General features: G+C 47.9%; 2 protein-coding genes across 25 annotated transcripts in view; one reads left to right on the forward strand and one right to left on the reverse strand.

The window, feature by feature from the left end:
* The window catches only part of FOXP3 (forkhead box P3), a 19,395-nt gene extending 11,017 nt beyond the window's left edge, over positions 1-8,378 (reverse strand). For 3 of the 23 annotated variants that reach the window (XM_081564896.1, XM_081564898.1, XM_081564881.1), the window contains exon 1: positions 2,761-2,890. Coding sequence is in view for 18 of the 23 variants with exons in the window: in XM_081564886.1 (XP_081421012.1) it covers positions 4,219-4,316 (98 nt within the window). In the remaining 5 variants the exon portion in view is untranslated. Of the gene's footprint in view, positions 1-2,513; positions 2,891-3,938; positions 4,391-4,529; positions 4,566-4,670; positions 4,840-6,030; positions 6,692-7,174; positions 7,475-7,802; positions 7,893-8,072 lie in introns of those variants that run through there. The other 20 variants (XM_081564900.1, XM_081564889.1, XM_081564895.1 and 17 more) reach the window with 19 other exon arrangements.
* Positions 7,705-23,103, forward strand: PPP1R3F (protein phosphatase 1 regulatory subunit 3F). Of its 2 annotated transcripts, none has more exons than XM_081564876.1 (4): positions 7,705-8,714; positions 18,084-18,136; positions 18,351-18,433; positions 21,331-23,103. In XM_081564876.1, exons 1-4 carry the CDS (start codon positions 7,726-7,728, stop codon positions 22,624-22,626), a joined length of 2,421 nt encoding a protein of 806 aa, XP_081421002.1. In that variant the 5' UTR covers positions 7,705-7,725; the 3' UTR covers positions 22,627-23,103. The 2 variants fall into 2 exon arrangements, with proteins under 2 accessions (XP_081421002.1, XP_081421003.1); XM_081564877.1 differs by having other exon boundaries at positions 18,354-18,433.
* The last annotated feature ends 3,395 nt before the right edge of the window (positions 23,104-26,498 follow it).

Raw genomic sequence — 26,498 nt, forward strand, 5'->3', positions numbered from 1 at the left:
GCTACAGAGAGAGATGGGAGAGACATGGGTGGGACAGAAAGAGACACTTGGAGAGTGGAACAAAGAGAATGAGAGAGATAATGAGAGAGAATGAGAGACAGTGAGGACGAGCAAGGAACCCACAGGAACAGAAAGTCAGAGAGAGAGAACAAGAGAGACAGAAACAACACAGGGAGATGGCGAGAGACAAAGAGACAGACAAGAGAGACAGAAAGAGACAGAGAAAGAGAGAGAGGGAAAGGGAGAGAGACAGAGAAAGAGATGTTCCAAGCAAGAACAGTTGTTGGTCTCTGGCTGGAGGAACTGATCCTTTGTTATTCCACAGTAACAAAGGAATAACAAAGGGCAAGGCGCCAGGGCTTTCAGTGGGTGCTACATTGTAGCGAAGAGCAACAATCACAAAATGCTGTGTCCCTGGCACCAGAAGAGACACTGAGGAACAGAAGGGGAAAAGCTCAAATACAGACCAACATCAACAGGGAATGGAGTTTGTGATGAATGTGGCATCTGGCATTTCACACCAGAAGACATTGAAAGAGACTGTTTAACAAATGTTTCTGGGATAATTAAGGGGACAATAAAGTTAATGACCAGTCCATTTTCCCACCAACCCCTCCATGCCCAGTGTGAAATGTCACCCTCATCATATACCCTAAAATAAATTCGAGATCCATTAAAGGGATAAATAATAATATCTTACATTGATCTTGGGCTTGGGTTTATTGTATGTCAGGCCCTATGCTAAGCATTTAAGAAGGTTGAGAGATTTAATCCTTGCAACCACCCTTTGAGTTTGGTACTATTATAACCATCACAGTACCTATGAGGAAATGGAGGTATAGAGAGGTTAGATGCCTGGCTAAAAATCACACAGATTGCTTGGGCTGAGGTTGGGTTTGTCCCAGACAGTCTGGCTCCAATACCCACACTCTTAACCTCTAAAGTAAATGGAAAAAATGAAGCCATAAAAGAGAATAGAAGCCAACACAGGTGAACATTTATCTCATTTTCAAGTGGGAAAGGACTTTCTAAGCATAAAACCAGAGACAGTAACCACAGAAGAAAAGACTAACCTCGTTGACAATATAAAAACATCATAAGCATCACAAAACAGCAGAAATAGAAAAACAACTTCAGCAAATGATGAATTGAGAGAAAATATTTGCTGTATATGTATGGCTGAGGGAAAGTTAATATCCTTTTATATAAAGAGCTGTGACACATCAATAAATTAAAATAATGAACACCCTATTAGGACTAAGGACATGACCAGACAAGTGGGGGGGTGGAGCACGAATGGTCAACAAACAGTATAAATTATCAAAAGGTGCAAATTTCAACAACATGGTAATATTTTTCTTACCTGTTATGTTGAGAAAGGACTAAAAAATGATAATACCCACCCATGGTTAGCTCAAGTAGAGGGAACATAAAACAGGACAACCTTTTGGGAGAATAATTTGTAGAAAGGGTCAGAAACCTTAAAAATGCACAAACCCTTTACCCTAGCCACTCGACTTGCAGGAACCAGAGGAATTAATCAGGGATGATTATGGGAAAAAACTAGAAACAACCCAAATGTCCAAAAATCAGCACTTGGTTAAACCAGCTGTGGTTCACACCAATGTGAGGATAGTCTGGACAGTTATAAAAGATCATTTTATGTTGAAACATTTTTCAGTGACCTACAAAAATGCTCCTATTCATTGAATAAAGCAGAAACAAAATCAATAGATAGCCAGATAGCATGATTCTAATTTGGTTAAAAAAAATACCAACGGTTAACACTCAGCGAACACTTGCTAAGCCTGCAGAGACGAGGTCACACTGACCCTGAATGATCTGCTCTGTTACTGGACATGGATCCTAGCCACACACACACACACACACACCCCAGGTCCTAAGGGTATGACCCCGCAGCTAAACCATGGTTGACAATGATGTGAAGTGCCCCCCAGGAGGCTCTCATCATGCGGTGCAAGTACAAGTTCATGTTAAGGGCTCAGCCCAACCCAACAGCCCACAATCCCCTTTTGATCAGGGCAAACAGAATTGAAGCTCATTCTTGTAAAACGTAAATGTCCTTCTTAACGTTACTTAACACACTGTTATTAACCGCCAACTGTATAAAGTTCTGTGCTAGATGTTGGGGTATGGGGAGGCAGGCAGGGAGAAGGCAAGAAGAGTGAATAGGAAAGGCGGTGGGAGAGACGGAGGAAAGGAGGCAGATGGAGTGTGGTCAAGATGGAGGAGACAGCAACAGGGGAGATGGTCAGAGCCAGAGAGAGACAGAGAGATGGAGATTGTGCATTCCAGGGAAAGACAGAAAAAGAGTGGGGCAGAGAAACATGAAAAGAACGAGACAGAGAGGGATGGGAGGTATCAAGAGAGAAGAGCTGAAGAGATGCCGCAGACGTAGTTGAAATTTCCAGTTTTACCTGGATAGTATTTCAAGTTGTTCAAAGCTCTGCAATTCGTAAAGACTGGCAGTTGATATATTTAAAATATCTTACCCATCCACACATTGATCCATTTATTTATCTTTGCCTCTGGCCTCAGCGCTGATTAAGTGCTTGATCTATCAGTCTTCTGGCGTTTGTTATTACTATTATTACTGTAAATAATACCTTACCTGACAAGGACCACAGGAGCTGTGTGCATCTTGACAGTCCCCAAGGGCCCCCAATCCCCTCAATGCCTACCTCACTGTCGTCTCTTCCGCTGTACCCACATCTGGTGGGGGAGAGTGGGGACACTCACCTTGGTGAACTGGACTGACAGAAAAGGATCAGCTTGGCTTGTGGGAAACTGTCACATATCAAAAACAACTTTGCTTTTATACCGAGAAGAAAAACCACGGTGTGGAAGCCACAGACCTCTCTCTTCTAATAATCCAATTTTTTTTCGATGAGTGTGTACGCTGATAATCACAGGGTGGGGGGGGTTCTCATAGTTTTTTTTTTCTCTCTCTCTCTCACTCGCTTGCTGTGTTTCTTCTCTTCTTGATTATGAGACTTAAACGGAAATTTTGAAATTTTGGGTTTTTTCTTTGCCCTTTACGAGTCATCTGAAAATATGATTTCTTCCCCTCACTACTGAGGTGAGAGGTATCAATGAGATAACAAGGCTCATGAGAAACCACAGTTTTTAAAACAATTGTGTAGAGTTAGAAAAAAAGGGAAAAGAACTCAAATAAATCACAGGGGCTTCTCAGGCAAGTAGAGATGTCACTCCATGAGTGAAGGGATATGTGAGGATGTCCGGGGAAAGGGAAAGATGAACTACAGGCTATGTGTGGATGGGAAATGCCAGGGAAAGAAATGGAATAGGGTTGCATTTCCAGAGGCCTTGCTCTGGTCCAGGCCTGTTTACCTTTAAGTGGAATTGACATGGCCATCACGCTCTTACTGCCCAAGGATGGGGAGCTCTGGACATTCTTGCAACCCATCTTCTCACTGAGGGTGAGGGGCATGGAAATTAATTCACAGAGAAAAAATGCAGGGAGTCCCTCCCTACCCCCTCACAATTCACAGAATCCAAGAGTCTGGGAATCACTGGCTCCCAGAATCCACTGAACATCACTGAATGAGGAAAGGGAGAAAAGTCTTGTTTCATTATATCTTAGAGCCTGACAGCTCTCACCCAGAGGCTACCCTACCAGGAAGGTCCCAACCAGGCCCCAGTATTAATATATCCATCCTTGCAAATCCTGGAGAGGCCCGTTGGGACCCCAAACTTCTCATGGTCAGATATATCATGTCCTGATGCTTCTGAGGCCTTCAGCCTTTGTAATTTTCTACTCTGACAAATCCCAGTTTCTAAGGATTTAGGATTCCAAATATCCACCATCATCCCCATAGCTGACAGTTATCTCAGATTTTCCATGTGCCAGGCACAGCACTGAACACTTCTCACAACTGATCATGTTCAATCCTCACCACAGCCCTTGGAGATCCATCTGTCATCACGGCCGTTATACATATCGGGAAAATGGAGACACGAGGTAGTCCGGCAATGTGCCTGGGATCACAGAGTTGGTGAATAGGTGTTCTGTGTCCCATTGGTGGTGGAGTTTGAAACCCCCAGGTTTCCTTGAGCACAATGGTCTCACGTTTGAAATTCTAGGCTTCAATGAAAGGGAGGTTCTGAGATTTGGAGATTCTTCTGGGGGCTTGAAGGTTTCAGGTTGTCCAAGACTTGGTGGCTGCATTTCCTCACCTCAGTGAGCATTCCCTCCAATCAATGGTCAACAGGGGTGAGCAGCCCCCAGGATCTTCTCCAGATAAGCCATGGCTGAGACTCGCTGCCCTTGGCATTCCAGTACTATGCAGAGCCTAGGGTTCTGCCATCCAACGTTTACTCCAACCTGTCTGGAAGACTGGCTTCAGGCCTGGGGAACAAAAATTGGGAAGAGCTTATTCACATGGTATAAACCTCCTGTCCAAGACCCACCCTTTCACTTCTTTTTTGCCCCATCACCTCCCAAATTGTCAAAAGAAGGAGAGCCTCTTTCCTCCACTCAGACTTACCTTTCTGGAAAAGCGCAGAGGGGCCTGATTGCCTGGCTTTGTGAAGACAAGAAAAAAAAAGTGAATAGAGAAAAAAGACCTAAAAAAAAAACCAGCCAACAACAACAATAAAGAAAAAAAAAAAACCCCAACTCTCCCTACCATTAGTTCAAAACAATTTCACTGGTTGAGGCCTTTGAGGTGGTAGGACATGTCTGAGAACCAAAGATAGCCCATGTGTGCTGAGCAGCCAGGGGAGGCACCAAGTGGGGTAAGGTCTCAGGCTGGAGGCCTTCAGGGATCCTGCATACAGCAGGAGCTTAAAAGATGTGGCATGTGGTTAAGAGCAAGAGATGGGGTGAGGAACGTGCTTGTCAGGAAGGAGTCTGACTTTACGGATATCCCCTTGCTCCTTGTGGACTTGGGGGGTCTGACTATATAACTATAAACCAGGTCAGTTCTAGAAGCTGAGGCCCCATTCCCTGCCCCAGGACCTGTTCCCTCCCGAGAGAGGGGGCTCTTTTTCCCCTTTTGGAGTCCAAGGTGTGTGTTGCATCCTCCCCACAGGGCCCCTACCCATCCTCTTACTCCGTGAGAGGAGCACCAGAAAAGGAGGGAGAAGGCTGAGTGAGGGGGTGATGCTGCTGCTGTTTGGGGCCAGGACTCGTGCACAGCGAGGACCAAGGGGTCAAGTGGGCAGAGGCCGGAGTCACCACCTCTGCACTGGACTACATCCTCTCGCAGGGGAGGCTTCTGTGGGAGAGGGGACAGGATTAAATAGAGAGGTTGGCAAGAAGACGTTCTCTTCTCCACAGAGAAGTGGGCCTTTGACAAAGATTTGAAGGAGGTGAGGGGGGAGTCATGTAGATTATATCTGAGCAATTCCAGAGGAAATAGCCAGTGCTAAGATCCTGATGTGGGAGTGTGCCTGATCTGCTCAAAATATACCAAGAAGGTCTGTGTGGTTAGAGTGGTGCAAGTGAGAGAAAGAGGGGTAGGAGGTGAGGTAAGAGAGGGGACTGCGGGGAGGGGCATTGAACCATACAGGACCTTATACCCCATGGTAAGGACTTTGGCTTTTACTGAGTGAGTAGGAGGCCATGGGAGGGTTGTGAGCAGGGGAGAGATGTGAACTGTCATAGGATTTAACAGGATCCCTTTGACTGCCAAGTGTAGAATGGACTGTAGGAGTGAGGGTGGAAGCAGAGGCATCAGTGAGAGGAAAGCTACTGCAGTAATCCACGTGACTGATGATGGTGCTGGCAGTGGAGGGGGTGGGAGAGGGCATATTTGGGAAATATAGAAAATGGAGAGCTGACAGGATTTGTTGAAGGATGAGAGTCTTAGGCCAGACCAGGACACAGATGAAGGAGTTCCTGCACTACTTAACATCTTGAACTTTTAGGTGAAAAAAAAAAAAAGTTCTATCTTGTTTAAGCCCATATTATTTTGCGTGGGTTTCCCTGTTATTTGGAACTAAACATATTGGTTCCTGGCCCATGACTCTATCCTGGATACAGACCTGAGGAGGGGAGCCCGCAGGGAGAACTGCCATTCTCCTAGGGATGTTGTGAGTCACAACTTTCCATACAGTGGGTGTTCGGAAAATCCTCCCAGGATGGAGGGAGAATGTATGAATGGTCATGTTCAGTGGACACAAGCTACAATTCCCATAGGAGGCAGGGTCTCAAAGTAAGAGTGGAAGGGGAGTGAGAGGAGTTCATTAGACGATCAAGAAGGAGCAGTACTCTTGGAGAAGGGAACAGTAGGAGTAGAGACCCGGGATAGAAAGACGGGAGGTGAGGCCACTGTGGGGTGTGGAATTTGAGTCAGGCAAGAAAGACAGGCCTCTGATTTGTGATTACATTAGTCTGCCAACATGGCCAACCAACTCCTGGAAGCGTACAGTCATCACTCGTGTTTCTGAGCTGGAGTTAGAAAAAGCTAATCTTCCCCACAAAGCTCTGACTCTCATTTGGCCATTCACTCAAGAATAATGCCAAGTCTGGAGAACACTGAAGATGATAATCAGGGGCATTCTTGGCTAGTGGTACCGCTCAAGAAAAGGCTCGGAGCTGGGTCGGGCAGGCCCAGTAACTGCGACAGGAGAGGTCCGTTTTGCCTTTTTAGGTTTCACGCGAGGATGCAATCTAGGTCTTCAGGGGCTCTGGGCATTCACACTCCTGGGGCAACAGGGAGTCACAGAGGATTAAGAAGAGGTAAATTCATCCATCAGAGGCGTACTGTTCCTAAGGGCTGCCTACATTCTACAGATCAGTGGCCTGATCACTCAACAGCTCAGGCGGCTTATGCACTGTTCTCTTCTCTGGCCTCCTTACTGGCTGTTCATCTCCTTCGCAACACCTAAAAACATCCCAGTTGGTTCTGCTCTTTGCAGTCCCGCCTCCGGGTCCTTCTACACTTTCTGGCTTCGGCATTGGTTCATCCTGATCTAGCACTGCCCTTTGCGGTCTCAACTGCTTTCACTCTGGCTCCCCCATTGGCTACACGGCAGCTCTTCCTTGCTCCTTCATCGCCCACTCCATTGGCTCTTCCCCTCCCCTCCTTCTGAGGCTGCTGACACCACCTCCTGGTCATCTTTTTTAGCCTCCTTATTGGTTACTTCTGCCCTGGCACCGCCCCTTGAAGGCGTAGTGCACACTTACAAGACTCTCCATTGGCTCACTGCAGCTATTCTCGTCATCCTTCCTTACATCACCAGCGCGCGGCTCCCCATTGGCTCCTCGCTGTCTCTCTCTTCCGTCCCACTACCTACGCAACCCACGGATCTCCTACTTTTCTGGCCTTTCTGTTCGCTCCCTGCTGCCTCCGTCGCCTGTAGCCGTTCCATTTCCCCCGCCACCCCAGCTCACACTTCCCCACTAGCTATCCTACGTCTGCTCTCTTCATCCTGAGCCCGCACCTCCCACGCATTCAGGCCTCTCCATTGATTCCTCGATCATCCCGCCTCCTACACCGCCCACTCTCGGGCATCCCCATTGGTTGTGTGCTTCCCCTGCACGCGCTTCATCGCCTACGTCACGCATGCGCGGCTCCTCATTGGCTCTCTGGTATACCTGTCTTCGTCTCACCGCCTACGTCCCCCGTGAGTCGTAACCCCCACCCCGCGCTGGCCTTCCTATTGGCTGCCCGCCCCTTCAGGCCCTTCCCTGCCGGTCCCGCCGCCGGTGCCGTCGGTGCCGCCGCCGCCGCCAATATGGCGCGCACGGCCCCTGTGGAGCCCCCGCTGCGGCATCCCGCGCCCCCCTCGCTGGCTTCGGGCGAGCCCCGTACCTCAGTAGAGGCAGCGGTGGCCCCGCGGAGGGTGCTGTTCGCCGACGAGGCCCTGGGGCTGCCGCTGGCGCAGCTGCGCCGCTACCGGCCGTGGGGCGGGCCCGGGGCGGGCAAGATGGCGGCGGCGGCCGGGCAAGATGGCGACGGCGGCGGGGCTGAGGACGACGATGGCGAGGATGGGGATGAAGGGGAGGAGGAAGAGGAGGCTTTCCCCGAGCCCTCACCGCTCTGCCCCGTTCCCGCTGGCGGGGGGTTTTACTTGGTGCCCACATTTTCGCTGCCGCCCGCGCCGGGTCGTCTGGAGCGCTTGGGGCGCGTCATGGTGGAGCTGGAGGCGCTGCTGCCGCCTCCCGGAGCGGTCCCCGGGGGTGCCGGGGTGTGGGTGCCTGGGGGGCGCCCGCCAGTGCTGCGAGGGTTGGTCCGCGTGCTGAACCGCTCTTTCGAGAAGGTGGTGCACGTGCGGGCCTCACACGACGGCTGGGCTTCCTTCTGCGACCACCCAGCACGCTACGTCCCACGCAGCCCGCCGTGGGCAGGAGCGGGAGGACCAGGAGCAGGAGATCCCATCTTGGATCTGGGCCTTGGCCTGGGCCCTGGCCAGGTGTCCGCCTCCTCGCCCGACGACGGTGGCCGCACCGACCGCTTTGCCTTCCAGCTGCCCTTTGCTGAGGGCGCGGGCGATGGGGCGCGCCTGGACTTCGTGGTGCGCTATGAGACCCCCGAGGGCACTTTCTGGGCCAACAACCACGGCCGCAACTACACAGTTCTGCTCCGGATTGCACCCGCTCCCATACCCACTGATGCCGAAGGGCTGCTCCAGCAGCAGCAGCTGGAGCCACAGCCCGAGTGCCAGGGCCCCGTGGAGGCTGAGGCCAGGCAGCTGAAGAGCTGCATGAAGCCGATGAGGCGCAGGTAATGTCTGCCAGCGCCACCTCCGCCAGCGCAGGGCTGTGTTTAGGATGGAGGACAAGCATTCCAACAACCTTCAGGCCTGCTCTCCAGGACAGGGAGGAGGGCACGTTCAGTCAGTTAGTCAAAGAGTAATGGAGACCAAACATGTGCTAGGCTGTATTTTAATTACTGGGGTTTCATTGATTTATTGAGGTCCACTGTAAAGCCCTGAACAAGACAGACATCTTCCCTGCCCTCAAGTTTCATACAAGCTTTTATAAGCATGGTTTGAGAAAACCCACAGGTATATAAGATACATAGGATAAGATTAACTGCTGAGAGAAAAGTAAAATAGAATAAGGGGATAGTTTGGGAGGGAATAGCTGCTTTAGGCAGGATGTTTGGGGAGGGCCTTTGAGGGAGTGAATCCTGGATGCTGATAAAGAGTTATGTACAGATACGGGGGGATTGTGGAAAAGGGAACAGGGAGGACTTTATGAGGAGGTGCTGTTTAAACTGAGCCCTGAATGATAAAGAGGAATAGCTATGCACATATGATGGGAGCAAGGGTGTTCTAGGGAGAAAGAACAGCAAGTGAAAAGGTCCTGAGGTGGGAATGAACCTGGTGTGAATGAAGGATAATGTGCTGGAGTGAAGAGAACTGCAGTGATACGGTAGTGTGAGCCAAGGGCGTTGCCAGTGGGAGGCGGGGAATCTGATCCCCATTTGATGGAGCAGGAGGCCAGGGTTCCAGAGGGAGAAACTGGTTGAGGAAGTGATGGCGCCTGGCTTTTCCAGTTCAGCCATGTCTGACCTTGAAGCCTGTGCACTCTTTGCTGCTTTGCTCTAATATAGTCTGATATCTCCTGTGGAGTTGAGGGACCGAGCCCCTGCTTTCACAGGCCGGCAGTGCCTCTGGCAGAGGCAGAAGAGATGGGCCTGGACTGGAAGCTCTTGATATTTGTTTTTTTGCTGTACCACCTGTGACAGACCATTCAGGTCCTGGGAGAATGAACCCGCTAACCCCAGAAGGGGTTATAAGATATAAGATTGATTTCTGTGGCTTGATACAAGATTCTTCTGGGTTTTCTTTATCAAGTCACGAGTTCTTCAAGAGTAGCAGCTAGGCCTGATTTTGAGGGGAACCACCTAAGTCTAACCTGGGATAAGTAGATTCTCTGTGCACTTGTGGGAAATGCATACATTTCCCCGCTCTTGGGAGGACTGGAAATTGGAATGGGAAAATGCTTTTTGGATCTTGTATATGCTTGATCAGAAGCCTCTGGCTGCAGCAAGATGTCTGTGATTCTGGCAAGGTCTTAGGCTGTGAGTGGTTCGAAAGGTCTAGCTCGGGGCTGGTGCGCAGATGTGCCTGGGTAAGTGAGCAAGCAGACAAGTACCCACTTACCAACCAGTGAGCCCCACAGTAACCTGAACAGGGCAGGCAGCAAGGCTGTCCTTACAGCGGTAAGAGTGTGGATTCTGACATCAGTGCCTGAGTTCAAATCCCGGTCCTGTCTATTAGCCTTGTGACCTTGGGCAACTCATTTCACTGGACTGTGCCTCAGTACTCTCATCTGTAAAACAGATAATTATTGCACCTACTTCACAGGAGATGAGTAAGAGCATTTGGAACTGAGCCTGCCTTATAGTGGGGCCATATAGGTGTCAATATTAATACATAGGGAATCACAGTTTCTTGGATCCCGCTCCCCATCTCTGCTCTGCCCGTCATCAGCTGTTTAGCCTTGCATCAGTTTCTTCATCTGTGAGCCTCAGTTTTCCCGTCTGCTAAAGGAAAGTGACAGTCACTTTGGTGCTTGGATTGGATGCAGCAAGCATGGGCAAGGTAACTGAAGCATAGTGACAGCTTCGAAAGATTGACAGTGGCCAGCATTTACTGATCTCTGTGAGAGCTTCGAGTTTGTTCTCTCTTGAGTCTTGCTGTGCATGCTGTATGCTGTAGATGCTATGATTATGCCCATTTAATAGAGAGGAAAACTGAGGTAACTCAGAGAAGTGAGCCAGCTTGTTCAAGTAGACTCAGCTAGTGAGTGACAGGACCAGGGAGGAGAGGTAGGGACTTTTTAAAAAACTACTGTTCCTCTTGAAGGCCTGATAGGATTCAGGGCAAATTCTACATTTTGCTCCTGGTGTTTCTATGTTTCCAGCATGTCTTGCTTTCCTTTTATCTTTTTTTTCTTTATTGATCTTAAGTGTAAAGCTCAATAGATTTTTACATATGTACGCTTTTGTGAAACCATCACCTAGATCAAAATAATTGAGTTGTTCCAGTGCCCCAGAATCACCTTCATTTCTGTCACTTTTCCCAAGTCGTCATCCCAGGCAGCTGTCGTGGGAGCCATGTCTAAGACGCGACAGTTTGGGTAGCAGAGTTTGGTCATTTTAGAGTGTGAAAGGAAGGGAACAGAGAAATCAAAAGCTTGCAGGGCCACGGTGGGTGGAGAGGGTGTTTTTCTTTTAAAATACATGGGTGGTTTTAAGGAGAAATTGAAGCGGCCCGTTCAGACAATTGTTTTGGTATCTGGCCCCAGGTCTGTGGTTCCTAACATGACTTGTGATATTATTTTAAGTGGGCAGATGGCTTTTGATAGCTTCTTTATCTTGATCTCAGCTCTTGCAAAGGGGAGGTTGGTGCTCATTGCAAGATCAGCGATGATCAGCGATAAGATTTTCTTTGTAGGTCGGTGGCTTTCTTGGCGAGTACATTTCAACTTATTATTGTTTTAAAACCTGGGTGCTGCCGGTGACACGGAGCGCTGTTGAAGAACAGCCACTCCCTGTGACCCAGCCCTCTTAGGAGCTGGTAGAGGATCTTAGGGGCTAGCCTTCTGCAGGAGCCCTGTCATAGAAGGCTTCCCGTTCAGAAAATGTTGGCTACAGGCTCATTGTGCACCAGCACAGCCACATCATGTTGGGGCATGGGAGAAGTATGTGCTAGCCCTTGGGATACAGCTCAGAAACTGAAATGGCTGCATTCCTCAAGTTGCTTCACTAGGCTTTTGATAACCCTCAGGCTTAGAGATGACCTATCAACAAGCATTTACTGAAGGCCTGCCATGTGCTGGGCACAGTGCTAGGTTCAAATAGGGCAAAAACTGCAGACTGGTGTTAAGTTGTCAAAGGGTTGGTGGTGGAACTGGGTGGTAGGGACAGGGATGGAGGGCTTGTTGTACAAGACCTGGCAGAGACCCCGCGGAGTGTTTGCGTGCACAGTCTTATCTAATCCTTTCAACGTTCTCTTTGAGAAAGACTGTTTTGATCCTTTTCTGGATGAGCAAACAGGCTCCCAGAGTCCAGAATCCCAGGGCTGACGTGGGGAGGAGAGTCTTCCAGGTCTGCCTTGGCTTACACCCTTGGGAAGTGTCCTATTCCTCTTAAAAATAAAGACCAGGAAGGCCTCAGCGTGTCCTTTGAGCGCCTCCTGCCTTCTCCCCGAGTCGGGCCCCCAGGTCTACTTGTTTCACCTCACGCCATCCTTTGCCTTCTGAGCTTCTGTCACTGGGGTCTTTCCAAGGTGCTTTGCCCTTTTCTGCCTCAGAGCCTTTGTCCCTGTTTCCCTCACCAAGAATGTTGGTCCTGTGCCCCTTGCAGCTCCTCAGTTTGATTCTTCAGTTCCCCTCCTGGAAGCCTGTCCGTCCCAGTGACCTCAGGCCCAGGTCTTTTTATAGCACTGATCAGCCAAGCAGGCAAGCCCTGATAGAGACTGTCATATAGCAGAGCAGATGGGCATTTCCACAGATCCAGGATCATTTTCCACCCTGCCTGGCAGTCCTACTGTATTCTGATCCACTCTTGTATTGTCCCTAAAGTGACTCTTTTGAATGTTCTTTACCTTCAGACTTCCTGCTTCAAAAAAACAAGTAGAAACCATAAGAATTGAACTCCCTACGACTTGTAGCCCCCAAGCCTGCAAACTGATTTCCCACCTTTGTTTTTCCTCCCTTAGGCCAGTCCCCTACTTACACTCTGGGTTCTGTTTTTCTGCAACTTGCTTCAGAACCTGACATAATCAGTTACACTTTCTCTTCTGGCAGCTTTTCACTGCCCTCCTTGGCTGAGCCTCTCTTTAGGCCTTTATACATGCCAGCGTCTACTGTCTTAAGTATATGTCATTTGACCTCACTTCTGTCCATGCTGCTCCTGGCTAGCACCCAATCACCCTTCTCTCCTTCACTGTTGACCCCTCTCTGAAGAGATACCTACACCTCTCCACTCACTTCTGCCCCTGCATCTACCAGATTCCATGGGGATATTTTTGTGTTCTTCTTGAAGTGGTTGAGCACTCCTATTTAAAATACTTTCTTTCCTTGCCTTGGGACCACCCTCTGCTGCGTTTCCTCTGAACTCTCTGGCCCTTCTCTTTCTCTCTGCTCTTTTCTTCAGCCTCATATGTATTAACTCAGTACCTCTACTTGGCTGATGTCCCAAAGATGCCTCAAACTCTCCTCATTCAAGATTGACTCCATCACCTCTTCCATAGAGTCCTGAGCAACTCCTCACTCCCCAGCCCCTCCATTGCTCATTTTTCTTCTAAGCATCCTAAACTCTCTCTGACCATGTAGTCTGGGCCAAGGCCCCTTGTTCTAGGGTATTCTTTCCTTTTCTGAAGGCCCTGGCCTCAGTTTGTAGTTAGACGTTCATTAGGGAATTATTGGATGACCCTTTCTGCCCTGCTAGACTGTAAGCTCCGTGAGGGGTAGGGACATGGTCTGCTTTTATTCACTGCTGTATTCCCACAGGGCCTGTCACGGTGCCTGGCACTTAACAGGTGCTCAATAAATGTTTGTTGAAAGAATGAGTGTGAGTATCTTTTTTTGATATCTTCCTGCACACTGAATTGTAAGCCTCCTAGTCGGATTTGCTCACCAGTTTGTCTCCAGGGTCTGTCCCTGGGCTGATGCACAGTAAGGCCTCCATGATTTTTAGGTGTTACCTGTAGGCGAATGAATGGGGACCTGACTTGCTATCCGAGTTAGCAGTTGGGACATCAGAACAATCAAAGTTGAAACAGGACGGGCCAGGGGTCATATTAGTTGTCTGGAGAGTGAGGATTTTAGTGGGAAAGTGATCCTCTTTTATTCCATGCAAAACTAGTAGGGCATCATGGTCGAGGACATGGGCCTGAGGCCCCATTTTATGAAAATGGTACAGCCGGGATCTGAGCTGGGAGCTCCTGCTCTGGCACCCCAGTTCTCAACTGCTGTGCCAGGCTGGGTGATGGGTCTTACCAGCTGGGCAAGTTTCCTTCCTCTTCAGAGCCTCAGTTTCTTTCAGTGGGAATTTGGAGGGGAGTACTGTTGGTTAAGCACTTTAAAGGCAATTTCCAAATATTTCCTCAATCTGCCAAACAGCTCTCTGAGGTAGGTATTACTATTATACCCTCTTCACAATGAGGAAACTGAGGCACAGAGCGGTTAAGTAACTTGCTCTAGGTCACACAGCTGGTAGGTGGCAAAGCTGGGATTATTCAAAACTACATGTCATGACCCTTTATTGAGATGTGAGATCAGTTTACTGGGTTCCAACAAACATTAAAAAACAGCATAGAAAATAATGAGTGCATCACAACATGTAGTAAAGGTAAGTGTTGTTCAAAGAACAACTGGTTTTCAGATATATGTCTATATATTTACACATGTATGAGGGTGTGCTGGGTTATGATGTAAAATGTATCTCTTACTGTGGGTCACTGCGAAGTGAATAGAGGCATTGCTTTGCTAGAAACTCATAGCACATTAAACTGCTCAGCTTCCTCCCTCCACCCTACTTGGTTGTCCGTAAGTTCCAGAACTGACACACACAGCTGGGGAAGGCAGAGCAGTGCCCCACATAACTTGGCTTTCACAGCCTCCTTCAAACCCCATTCTTTTCAGAAAGCAGATGGCTCAGGGTAACTGGGATTCCAAGTATCTCGGGCAAGTTTCCAAAGCCACCTGTCCCCTTGGAGAGTCAGCATTATCTTTGGGCTGACTGCATGGGAGCTGGGGTCTGCTGAGTTTCCCTTTGGTTTCAGTGCATGACCCACTTTGGGCTGGCCAGGTTCTTTGAAAACACGAGTGTTGGGGGTGCTCTCGGAGGACTTGGGTGGTGGTGGCAGTGATGTGACATCCCTAAAAGTCTGCTTTGCTTTTCTCCACGGTGGTTGTCAATCATTACTTGCTCACTCACTGTGTGACGATGCACTTTTTTGTTCTGTCTTGGCTGGCCTAGGCTGGGGCCCCCAGCAGCTCTTTCTGAAATCCCACCCCCAGTCTCAGCTGCCATCAGGTCAGAGGCCATTGAGTCTCCTGATGGCAGGAAGACTTCTCATGCCCAGGAGATAGGCGTGCAGGCCTGACATGTCCTCTTCTAGGCCACACTGTCTCGACTAGTTCTCAGGAGAGCACCCAGAAGATGCATGCCCAAAATGACCCCTGATCTGTGTGCTCCAGCTTGTGACTGCTCATAACCCTTAAGGTGATACCATGTGGCATGTGTGGGGTTGGTGCCAAAAGGGCAGGTTTCCTTCTCAAAAATTAGCACACTGGAGGTACAGTTTTGTTCTTAATCTCCCTCTCCATTTTTCTAAGAACCCCTCTTCTCTGTTACCAATTAGTGAGTCAGTATACATTTGTACTCCCATTTCTTTTACTATCCTCCTTTTGATTAAAATCCTAGCTGCCTCCAAATATTTACTGTGAAAGACAGTTCAAGGATAGTTGGTGTTTTTTTTTGTTGTTTTTTTTTTTAAGGCCCAAAGTTTCAAACTGTCTTCAAAATGGAACCCTCTTTGGATGTTATCAGAGTGGTGTGTAGTTGGTAGTTAGTTTGTATAGACAGTTCCTTGAGCCTCAGTTTCTGCATTTGTGAACAGTTTCTGCAAAAGAAGGTTATTGCTTTGAAGGATAGATACGAAGGTTTTCAGATGACTTAGGTGTATCAGTGAAAAGGGTCCACGGTGGAGGAGGGGAATGATAGATGTTTGTGCCTTCTGCTTTCATTTCTCTGATGTCAGAGGAAGGGAGAGTGACCTGTGTACTTCTGACTTCGTGGATCTTGGGATTGGCTGAATTACTTGACCCAGTTTTTGGATATTCCCCCTCTTCTAACACTCCCCAGTTGCGGAAGAGATGTTCTGGGGGCAGAAGGATTGTTTTGTCTTCGTTTTTCTCTCTCTTCCTTCAAATGGACCGTGGAGTTCTTTCCCTGCTGGTTGCTGCATCCTGAGTTCCCCCTCTTATCTTGCATATACACCCAGGGCTCTGGAGTGGCTTTTAGAAGTCTGATTGTTGTGTACATGCACTGGGCCAGATGGCAGGGGAAGGCTGACTTAGTCCTGCCCTGGAAGGAGGGTTGCCTCTCTGTTTTTTTGTGGGTCTTCTTAAGGATTCTTGAGAAGACCCTAGGAAGATGACATTTTCTTTAATGAAGGACTACATTAGCAAAAGAAGTCAGCAGAAATTGTGTTGGGCCACAAATCCAAAGACCTGGATTTTCAACCTAATCAGGGGACTGGTGCAGGACCAAGCCAGTTTGCTCCGATCCCCCTTTCTCATCCATGAAGTGCAGGAGATGATGGCTGAGCTCCAAAAGTCACCCACTCCATGCCCTGTAGTCTCTGATTCTGGGAGATGTGAGCCCCAGTCTGTGGAGAAGGACAGATGGTCCTTTCTGGATCTTCCAGACTCTAGATCCATGTGCATTGTTCAAGCTTCCTCCCCAAGAGTGCTAATAAAAAGCAGTTCTTTCAGCCATTTCTGTGTCTGGTGGTCTCCTAGCCACATGTCCCACAAAGGCAGGGAAACTGGGAATGACAGTGTGGGCAAAAGGCAAATCGAAAGCAAAGCTTGAATGAAGATGGAGGGAGGGATCTTGTCCATTATTGCTGCTTCCTGTCTACTCTGGAAAGGATTGGAGATGGGGCTGTGGTAAGATCCCAGCTTCCCTCATCAGTTTGTTGGTTGAGAGCACAGACTTAGGAGCTGAAAGGCCTAGGTTTCTATCTTCACTGCATGACTGAGCTGTTTACTTGGCTTCTGTTTCATCATCTGTAAGATAAGGATAATAATACTGCCTACTTCAAAAGAATAAAATTATCTCATAGGGTTCTCATGAGAATTAAGTGAATACATGTGAAGCCATGCTACGAAGTACCATAGTAAGCACTATATTCAGGTCAGCTAGTGATAATTCTGTTTCTGTAGGTAATTGTGAAGATAATCGATTATATGTTTTCAAAAAAGTTGCAACCACTTCCGGAAATGTCAATATCATACTGTTACTTCTTAGAAAGAAAAAAGATCTGAGCTATTGCCTCAGCTCTTCTCAGGGCTCCACATGATTTTAGTTAATGGTTCCCTCATTGGAAACAGCTGATACTCATGAGAACAACGATTTCCGCATGATCCTCGTGCCCTCACATGTGGTAAGGACTGGGTGAAATACACTTAGTTTCTGCCACTCAGACCTTGGTGTCAGACTTGCCTGGCAAAGGAGGAAAAGACAACAAATATCTATTCAGCCCCTGCTCTGTGCCAGGCCCTGGTGTCTGGCTTGAAGTCCTCATTTCCCACGACTGCCCTGTGCTTGGTGTACACATCCTGGCTTCTCTGTGCTCCGTTTTAAGATGAGGAGGGTGAGGTTCAGGAAGGTTAAGTATCCTGCCAGGCTGATACGGCAATGGGTGGAGGGCTGGCGGAGGGACCTAGGCCTCTGTGACCTCAAATCACTGCCTTTTCTTCTGACCTTCCCGTTTTCCATTTGCTTCCTTCCTTCCCGTTGCTGTTTCCTGTGCCCCACAGTCCTCACTTGCCATTTCTTGGAAAAGATGGTTTCCTCCACAGCCAGAAATATACCCTAGAGAAATAATCCAAAATGTTCATTAAGCTATGTCCAATGATGTCTGCTGAAGTCTGCTTTGCGAGAGCAAGATGAAAGAAAGAACCTACCTGCCCAGTAGGAAGGGAATGGCTGTGTACATTAAGGTCAGCCCATGTGATAGGAGCAGTAAGCAGCCATTTCAGATGGTTACAAAAGTATATAAGTCTGCTTCTTACTGTTAAATGGACAAAACCAGCTGCAAAATTATGTCTGCAGAATCTAAATGATTCGTAGAATGTGTGGAATGAAATTTTCCAGAACAGTAATGGTGGTTGCCTCTGGCTGATGCATGACTTTTCTCCTGCTTCTTTACACGTTCCTGTATTTCGTCAGTTTTCTACAGTGAGTGTGTAGACTTTATGACCAGAGGATAGAGAGAGGCAGCAGAAGAGAAACTGCAGCTATCAGGTGAGGGTGGGCCAGCAGAGAGGCTCAGAAAGTGCCGGTAGGTGGCAGAACTGGCCTTTCAGGGCATCAGATCCATGCATTCTCTCCTCCGCCCCACAGGCCTAACGAAGAGCTGAAGATGAAGAGTGCAGACGATAATACCCCTGCTGTGGGTAAGCAATTGGCAGGCTGTGGGAGTTTTAGCTTATATTTACCATTTCTATCTTCCTCTTCTTTCTCCATAAATTAAGAGGCACCCTCTGCCTTAGATTGCCACAGAAAGCTTCAGAGGCAAATCTGACAACTGGCTAGAAGCATATATTTTCTTAATCAAACCAGGCCAGTTCATATACTTGCCTGGCCCCAACGCTGTCCTCCTCTTTCCAGCAGAGCGTCCTGATGTCCAAGAGACAGTGGGTCCTTTGGTGGCCCCCACACCTCTCCGTCCATGGCCCCAGATGACACTTCAGGTAAGCAGACCTGGCAGCCTCTGAACGGCCCGATGAGAGGCTGGGTGGTGGGGGCTGACTTGCTCTGGGTCAACCCTAGGTAGGAGTTTGTTGCTGTTTAGTCGCTAAGTCGTGTCCAACTCTTTGCGACCCCATGGACTGCAGCATACCGGGCTTCCCTGTCCTTCACTATCTCTCGGAGTTTGCTCAAACTCATGTCCACTGAGTCGGGGGAGACCCCAAGTCAGAACTTGGTGGCAGAAGGGTAGAATGCAGTTATTTGCCTGGGCTTATAGAAATATCATTTATTTAGCAAATGTTTATTGAGTGCTTGCTCTGTGCCAAGCACTGTTATGGACACTGGTAACACAGTAATGCCCCAAAACACCGTCTTCATGGGGCTTACTTACATTTTAGTGGCTGCTGCTGCTGCTAAGTCGCTTCAGTCATGTCTGACTCATAGCGACCCCATGGACTGTAGCCCACCAGGCTCCTCCGTCCATGGGATTTTCCAGGCAAGAGTACTGGAGTGGGTTGCCATTGTCTTCTCCGTACATTTTAGTGGTGTGAGACATAATAAAACAAAGTAGTAGTTAAAATATATGGTATTTTACCAATTAAAAAACAAATTTTAAAAATATGGTATTTTAGATGATGATTGCTAAGGAAAAAAAATAAAGGGATAAGGAGAGAGTGTGTGGATGTGTGTGTGGGAGGGGGGTTTAGAGGAGGGGAGATGTTTGCAACTTCAGATTGGGTGGCCAGGGAAGGCCTTAGTGGTCAGTGAGATTTGAGTGAAGAGCTGAAGAAAGTGAAATAGTGAGGCATGTGGATAACTAAGGGAAGAACATCTCAGGCTAGTGGAAAGTCCCCAACTGGAGCTGTGGCTAATATGTATGAGGAGCAGCGAGGAGTGCAGGGGAGCGGCAGGAGGTGAGGTGGGAGAGGTTGGGGAGGACAGATTGTGTGGGACCTCATGGGCTGTGGAGAGGACTCTGGCTTTTACTCTAAATGGCAGGGGAACAGAGTGGGGCTGTGATCTGACTTAGGGTTTAGCAGGTTCCCTCTGGCTGCTTTGAGGAAAATAGACTGTGGGGTTGAGGGCAGAAGCTGGGGGACCCTTAGGAAGAGGAGGTTACTGCAGTGGTCTGGGTGAATGATGCTGGTGCTGGCAGGGAGAGAGAGAGATTCTAGAGGTGTAAGTGTGTGTGTGTGTGTTAATTTTTTATTACCAAGATTTTCAAATGTATCAAAGTTAAAGAAACCAGGAATTCCCTGGCAGTCCAGTGGTTAGGACTCCATGCTTCCACTGCACAGAGCATGGGTTTGATCCCTGGTCAGGGAAATTAAGATTCTGCATGCCATAGGAGCAGCCAAAATAATAATAAGGAAACTAGTATTAGGAACCTACATATACTTATCACCCAGCTTCAACAAATTTTAGCACATCCATTCCTACTTTCTCTATACCCCACCCACCCCTTCCTCTCGCCTTCCCTATGAAATTATTTTGGAGAAGATTTAGACATTATGTCATCCATGAATACTTCAGTTTGTATTTCAGAAAATTAAGCACTCAAAAAAAAACAAAAACCACAATGCATCGTTTCCCCTCAGAAGATTAACAGTAATTCCTTAGTATTACCAAATATTTGGTCAGTGTTCAAATTTCCTTGTAAGTGTTTTAGGGTCCAGACAAGGTCAACACATTGCATTTGGTCGATGAGTCTTTTTAGAATTTTAAATCTATCTTACAGTTTGTTTGTTGAAGAAGACTTGTTTGTCCTATAGAGTTTCCCACAGTCTGGATTTGGCTGATTGCATCCACGTGGAAACACATTTCTACTTTATTTTTACTAATTCTATTTAATTTGATCTAATATTAGATTTAATTTATTAAACTATTATTTTTTATTAAATACATTTATTAAATCTGTTATTAAAGTAATTTAAATAGAATCAATTCTGTTTACTTCTACTTCCATTTTATTTATTAGCTGGAATTCTTCTCTAAAGAAAAGCTTTCTCACATCAACTATTTGGCTACCTTGAGCATATATACACTGAGGATATATAGTTTGTATAGAAAAAGCTGGATAAATATTTAAAATTTTCCCTTTCATTTACCAGTTTTCGGAAGAAATGAACACCAAAGGTGACCAATTAGGGATTTAAGTTTTGGGGTGGCATTATTAACTCATGAATTTTAAACATATTCGATGAGTTTCAACCCATTGCACCTATTTATTTATTTTGATAATAAATTGAACTGCTTAAGTTGAACAGTCTCTGGCCAGTGGGATTTTATTTTCATTGGCTCCAGACTTGTTTTGACACATCCCCAACATTCTTTGAGCACTTTCTCACATTCTGGTATGTCAATATGTCACAACCTCATCTTGTACTTTTCCTGCCCCAGACTTGAAAACAGTCATTTATTTCAGGAGCCCTGATTCCTTTTAGTGGAGAATGGTATTTAGAAACCAAGATCTGGGAGCTAGGACTGCTTGTTGCTACTAGACTGGTCATTGTTTCTAGGCCTTGTCAAAAGACAGTGCTAGGAACTACAATTTTTTTGTTAAGAGCAAACACATGAATTCATATGATGTCCTGGATATGTTTTGGAGGTCAACCAATAGTTTTTCTGATAGTTGTTCACCAAATATTGGTGCCCACTGAATTCCTCAGCTTTATGATCTGCAGGAAGTCCCCTTTTATTCTATCTATTTTAATATAGGCATAGTCTTTGGAGTTAAGGAAATTATATTTCTTTAAGGAGTTTTCATCTGGAAACACTTGTGGGGCTGGATGCAGGCTGTCGCCAGTTCTCACTGTCTCTGCTTGTTTCTCTGCCTCCCCTGCCTCTTCATTCCCTTCCCTTTCTCTCCCCTCCCACCTCCTCCCCCCATGGTTTCCAGGTTTCTGAAGTTACAGTGACTGGCAGACTCCCAGAGGAAGGTGATGTCACCAGAAGCAGCCCGCCTGTGACTTTCACAGAGGTTCCCCAGGCACCGGCCATCAGGATTCCCCTCTCTTCCTCTCTCTGTGGCCTGGGTCGCTCTCCCCGGGACCAGGCCTCAGGGCCTGATGCAAGTGAGGGGGCAGCTGGGCCTCTCCTGGAACCGAGCCAGCGACAGATGGAGGCCATGTGGGAAGTATCCAGCGAGAATGGAAGGGGCCGAAAGGAGCCCATTGTGGGAGCTGTCATGGACGAGCCTCCCAGGGGGCTGGAGGTCGTGAGTGGGTTGGAGGAGCTGCTTGGAGAGGACACCATCGACCAGGAGCTGGAGCAGCTCTACCTGTCCCACCTGAGCCGCCTGCGGGCTGCCGTGGCTGCTGGTGGGGTGGGAGGTGGTGGGGAGGGCCCCATAGATGGAGGGGTGTCCCCCAGCCATCCCCTGGGCATACTCACAGACCGCGACCTGATCTTGAAGTGGCCCGGCCCTGAGCGGGCCCTGAACAGTGCCCTGGCTGAGGAGATCACGCTGCACTATGCCCGGCTGGGGCGCGGTGTGGAGCTCATCAAGGACACCGAGGACCCTGATGAGGAGGGGGAGGGGGAAGAGGGGCTCTCCATCATACCCTCCAGCCCAGATGGGGACACCCCTAAGGAATCACCCCCAGAAATCCTCTCGGGGGCCCCTTCTGTGGTAGCCACTATGGGAGATGTGTGGCTCCCATGGGCGGAGGGTTCTGGATGTAACAGCCCTGTGGTTCTGGGTATAGAGGGTCAATTCAGTGGGGCTCCAGAGAAGGGGACGAGCAAAGACTCTGACTCTTTGCATGTGGATAGGATGATATCTGGGGTGACTGGTTCCTCAGGGAGTACAGAAGCCCAGATGGAGTTTACCACTGAGTTGGCAGACAGGTTGATTTCTGTATCTGGCCAAGAGCCAGCCGCTCTGGTCCTGCAGGGGCAAGATCTCTCCCTCATTGGTCCCTTAGGGACTGAAGTCTGTCCTTCCAGCCTGGCTAGGCCCCATGTGAGCTCCCAGGATGAAGGGGGTTCAGGCCCAAGCCTTGAGCCCCCAAAGAGGTCTCCTACCCTAGCAGACCCTGCAGAGAGAGTGTGTATATTGCCTCCCCAGCTCTGGGGACCCCTGACCCAGACTCTGGGGGTCCTAGCTGTGCTGGTGGTGGTCCCTGTGGCTCTGAACAATGGTATGTCCCTCCTGGTGCTTGCACTGTGCCTCTCTCTGGTCTGGTTCTTGTAGAAGCTGCTTGTGAGATAAGCAATAACAGGCTTTCCCTCCCTGGGGAGGGGCATCCCCTGCATCACCCCCCCACCTCCCCAGAGGGTTCAGATGGGATATGTGGTCTGTTCAGTGAACAGTCCTTTGCTTCTGAGAATGCTCGACTGGAGAGAGGCCTCCCTGTCCCTCAGCTTTCCAGTCAGCATGGGGTTCCCTGTGGCAATACCAGTGGAGAGAAGTGGCACGAGGGGATGGTGTAAGAACTTGCAGAATGGAATTGGGCATGTCCTCCCCTCCCACCCCACCCTCAAGCCTGTATTTATTTTTGTATAATTCTCTGGTTGAGGGAGAGTGGTCATGAGCTGGTCTTGGGGCACAATTACCCAGAGATGTATTTATTAACAGCCAACCTGTGCAACCTGCTGGAGCTTTATTTTTAATTTAATTTATATAGAGTACCTATTATTATATGCCACAATAGAACTCTATGAGAAACAATGTGTCTTGTTGTGCAGTGTTTTCCTCTTTGGGCCTAAATTTGCAGGGTGGCCACGTTCTGTGGAAGGACCACATGGAGAGTGGGTGGGGGTAGATGGGTGGGGTGGGATGTGGTTATACCTGCTGCTGATGCTTCAATATGTCCTTGAGGATCTGTGTCACCTCACCTTATGGTACTAATCCATGTAGTCTGGTGGTCTTGCGGGAGTGGGGGCAGATCCTTTGGTCTTTTCCACCTTTTCCCAGGGAGGGAGGAAGAATGGTGGCCACATGAGTGTTTGATGTCACACATATGACTCTATGACATGTGGCCAGCTGTGGATGAGGGGATATTAGTTGTGAATCAGCCACAAGGTTTTGAGGTTAATGAAAAACAAAAACAGCCTTTGACACTAACAGGGAGAGCTCAAGATTGGGATGGCCTCAGAAAGGACAGAGGACTTAATGTGTCATAGTAGAGTTGCTGTCCAAGACATTGCATTCTAACTCAAAACTGGAAACCTAGAACCTTTGAAAGAAAGGATAGATGTATATACTGCATGCAAATGAAAAACTCTATATAGCAAAATAAAACACCATGTATTTATTTACTTGCCTTCACAGCAAAACTTTATGTCATCTTTCTTCAGTCCTTCTCCTCCAGGGCTCCAATGCTTTTCTGAAGCAGCCCCAGTTGGATTGTTTTGCCTAGCCACTTCAGCAAAAGTGCTGAAGACACTGATGATACTCACATTATGTTATTGACAGTCATCTCAGACCTCATCTTACTTGATGTATTGACAGTATTTGACACAGTGGACCATCAACTCAACCTTGAAATCCTTTCTTCACTTGGTTTGCAGGATACCACACTCTTGTAAGTTTTCCTCTTTCCCCACTGGCCACTCTTATAGAACAGTACCTGGCACGTAGTAAGTGTTCAATAAATACCTTTTGAGCGAAATAAGTGAACAAACAAATGTATGTGGTGAAATACAGAGACATGGCTAGAGAACTTAGCTGATCATTCAGTGGTTACAGCTCACTTCAGCTCCACAAGTGTTGACGTGTGCTCTGCTCTAGGACATAGATGAAGGGGCCCACGGTCTAGTGGGGGAGACAGACACAGAGGAGGTTAGTACCACAGTGTGGTTAGAGCATTAGCAGCAATGGATGCAGTGAGCTGTGGGGGCCCTAGGACAGATGCTCAATCCAGTGTAGGGACTCTGAAAGCCTTCTTGGAGGATGTAGTGCCTGAGCTGCATTTTGAAAAACAAATGGGAAGTCCCTGGCGGTTCAGTGGTTTGGCGCTTTCACTGCCACAGCCCAAGTTCCATCCCTGGTCAGGGAACTAAGATCCCATAAGCTGCGTGGCACACAAAAAAACGAACAAAACTAACAACAACCCTCCTTCTACCCTACAAAACAAGAAGGAATCCACCAGGTGATGAAGAGAGGGCAGTCCCATCAGAGGGAATAGCATTGCTGAGGTCTGGAAGTAGAAAACAGCTTGTCGTTGTTCAGTTGGTAAGTTGTGTCTGACTCTTTGTGACCCCATGGACAGCAGCACACCAGGATTACCTGTCCCTCACCATCTCCCGGAGTTTACCCAAGTTTCTCTGCCAAGAAAACAGCTGTGTGTGCTAAGTCATTTCAATCATGTCCGACTCTTTGTGACCCCGTTGACTGTAGCCTGCCAGGCTCCTCTGTCCATGAGATTTTCCAGGCAAGAAAACTGCAGTGGGTTGCCATTTCCTTCTCCAGGGGATCTTCCTGACCCAGGGATTGAACCTGTGTCTCCTGTGTTGGCAGGAGGATTCTTTTAACACCTTTTAATGAGGATACTCTGACTTTGTTAAGTATCAAAGTTTAGACATGTGCCCTTGGCCATCCACTGATGTGATAATTTGCTCAGTGTCCAAAAAAGAAACTTTATGCCAATTGGGCTGAAAAATTAGGTAAATGGGCAAATCACTTGTAGACATATATCTTGCCAAAACTGTCTCAGATGGCTTCAGTGGTGAAACGCTCTGAGGAATAATAATAATGTGTAGTAATTATAATAATTCCAATTTTATAAAAGCAATTCTAGATTATAGAAAAAGAGGGAGCATTTCTAATTCACTTTATGGGACTGATATAACCTTGATACTAAAACCTTCTGAGTGAAAAAAGAATATTAATGAGATATTAATTAGAAAATAGATGTGGGACTTGCCTGGTGGTCCAGTGGCTAAGACTCTGCACTCCCAATGCAGGGCCCCAGGAACTAGATCCCACATGCTGCAACTAAGACCTGAAGCAGACAAATAAATAAATATTAAAATAGATGTAAATGTTTTAAACTAAATGAAAACTTCCTGTCTTTGTTCAGGCTACTATAACAAAATAGTGTAGACTAGGTGGCTAATAGACAAAAACATTAATTTTTCACAGTTACGGAGGCTGGGAAATCCAAGATCAAGGTGCTGGCAGATTTGGTGTCTGGTGAGGGCCAACTTCCTGGTTCATGGATGGCTCTCTTCTTGCTGTGTGCCCACACAGTGAAGGAATAAGGATGCTCTCTGGGCTCTCTTTTATTAAAGCACTAATCCCATTCATCACGGGCTTCCCTGGTGGATCAGGTGGTAACTCTGCCTGCAATGCCGAAGACAAGGATTTGATTCCTGGGTTGGGAAGATCCCCTGGAGAAGGGAATGGGTACCCACTCCAGTATTCTGGCCTGGAGAATTTCACGGACTGTATAGTCCATGGGGTCGCAAAGAGTCGGACGCGACTGAGCGACTTTCACTTTCTCTTTTTCAATCCCATTCATGAGGGCTCCACTTTCATCACCTAGTCACCTCCCAAAGACAAGACCACCTAATATCCTCACATTGAGGATTAGGTTTCAACTTCTGAATTTTGAGGGGACACAAACACACAGTCTACAGTTATACCGAGTGACTAACACACACACACACACACACACACACGCACACACACACACACACACACACACAGGATGCCTGCTATCACCATTTCTGCTCAGCATTATACTGGAGGGCCTAACAAGCACAGTACGGCAAGGAAAAGAAGTACAGAATTGCCATGATTTGTAGACGATGCGTGCATGCATGCTAAGTTGCTTCAGTCTTGTCTGACTCTGAGACCCCATGGACTCTCTAGCCCACTAGGATCCTCAGTACGTGGGATTCCCCAGGCAAGAATACTGGAGTGGGTTGCCATGCCTTCCTCCAGGGGATCTTCCTGACCCAGGGGTGGAACCCAGGTCTTCTTCATTATAGGCGGATTATTTATCAATGAGCCACCAGTGAAGCCCATTTGTATATGATCAGTTCAGTTCAGTCGCTCAATTGTGTCCAACTCTTTGCAACCCCATGAACCACAGCATGCCAGGCCTCCCTGTCCAACAC

This window comes from Giraffa tippelskirchi, chromosome X (genome assembly GCF_054371585.1).
Source record: "Giraffa tippelskirchi isolate mGirTip1 chromosome X, T2T-mGirTip1v1.2.pri, whole genome shotgun sequence".
Lineage (NCBI taxonomy): Eukaryota > Metazoa > Chordata > Mammalia > Artiodactyla > Giraffidae > Giraffa > Giraffa tippelskirchi.

What these genes read in the sequence shown, in the direction of transcription:
- PPP1R3F (XM_081564876.1), top strand. Translation starts at nt 7,726, where the DNA reads ATGGCGCGCACGGCCCCTGTGGAGCCCCCGCTGCGGCATCCCGCGCCC. An exon ending in ATGAAGCCGATGAGGCGCAG is followed by an intron (nt 8,715 to 18,083) that starts GTAATGTCTGCC and finishes TCCGCCCCACAG; the next exon opens with GCCTAACGAAGAGCTGAAGA. An exon ending in GGCCCCAGATGACACTTCAG is followed by an intron (nt 18,434 to 21,330) that starts GTAAGCAGACCT and finishes CATGGTTTCCAG; the next exon opens with GTTTCTGAAGTTACAGTGAC.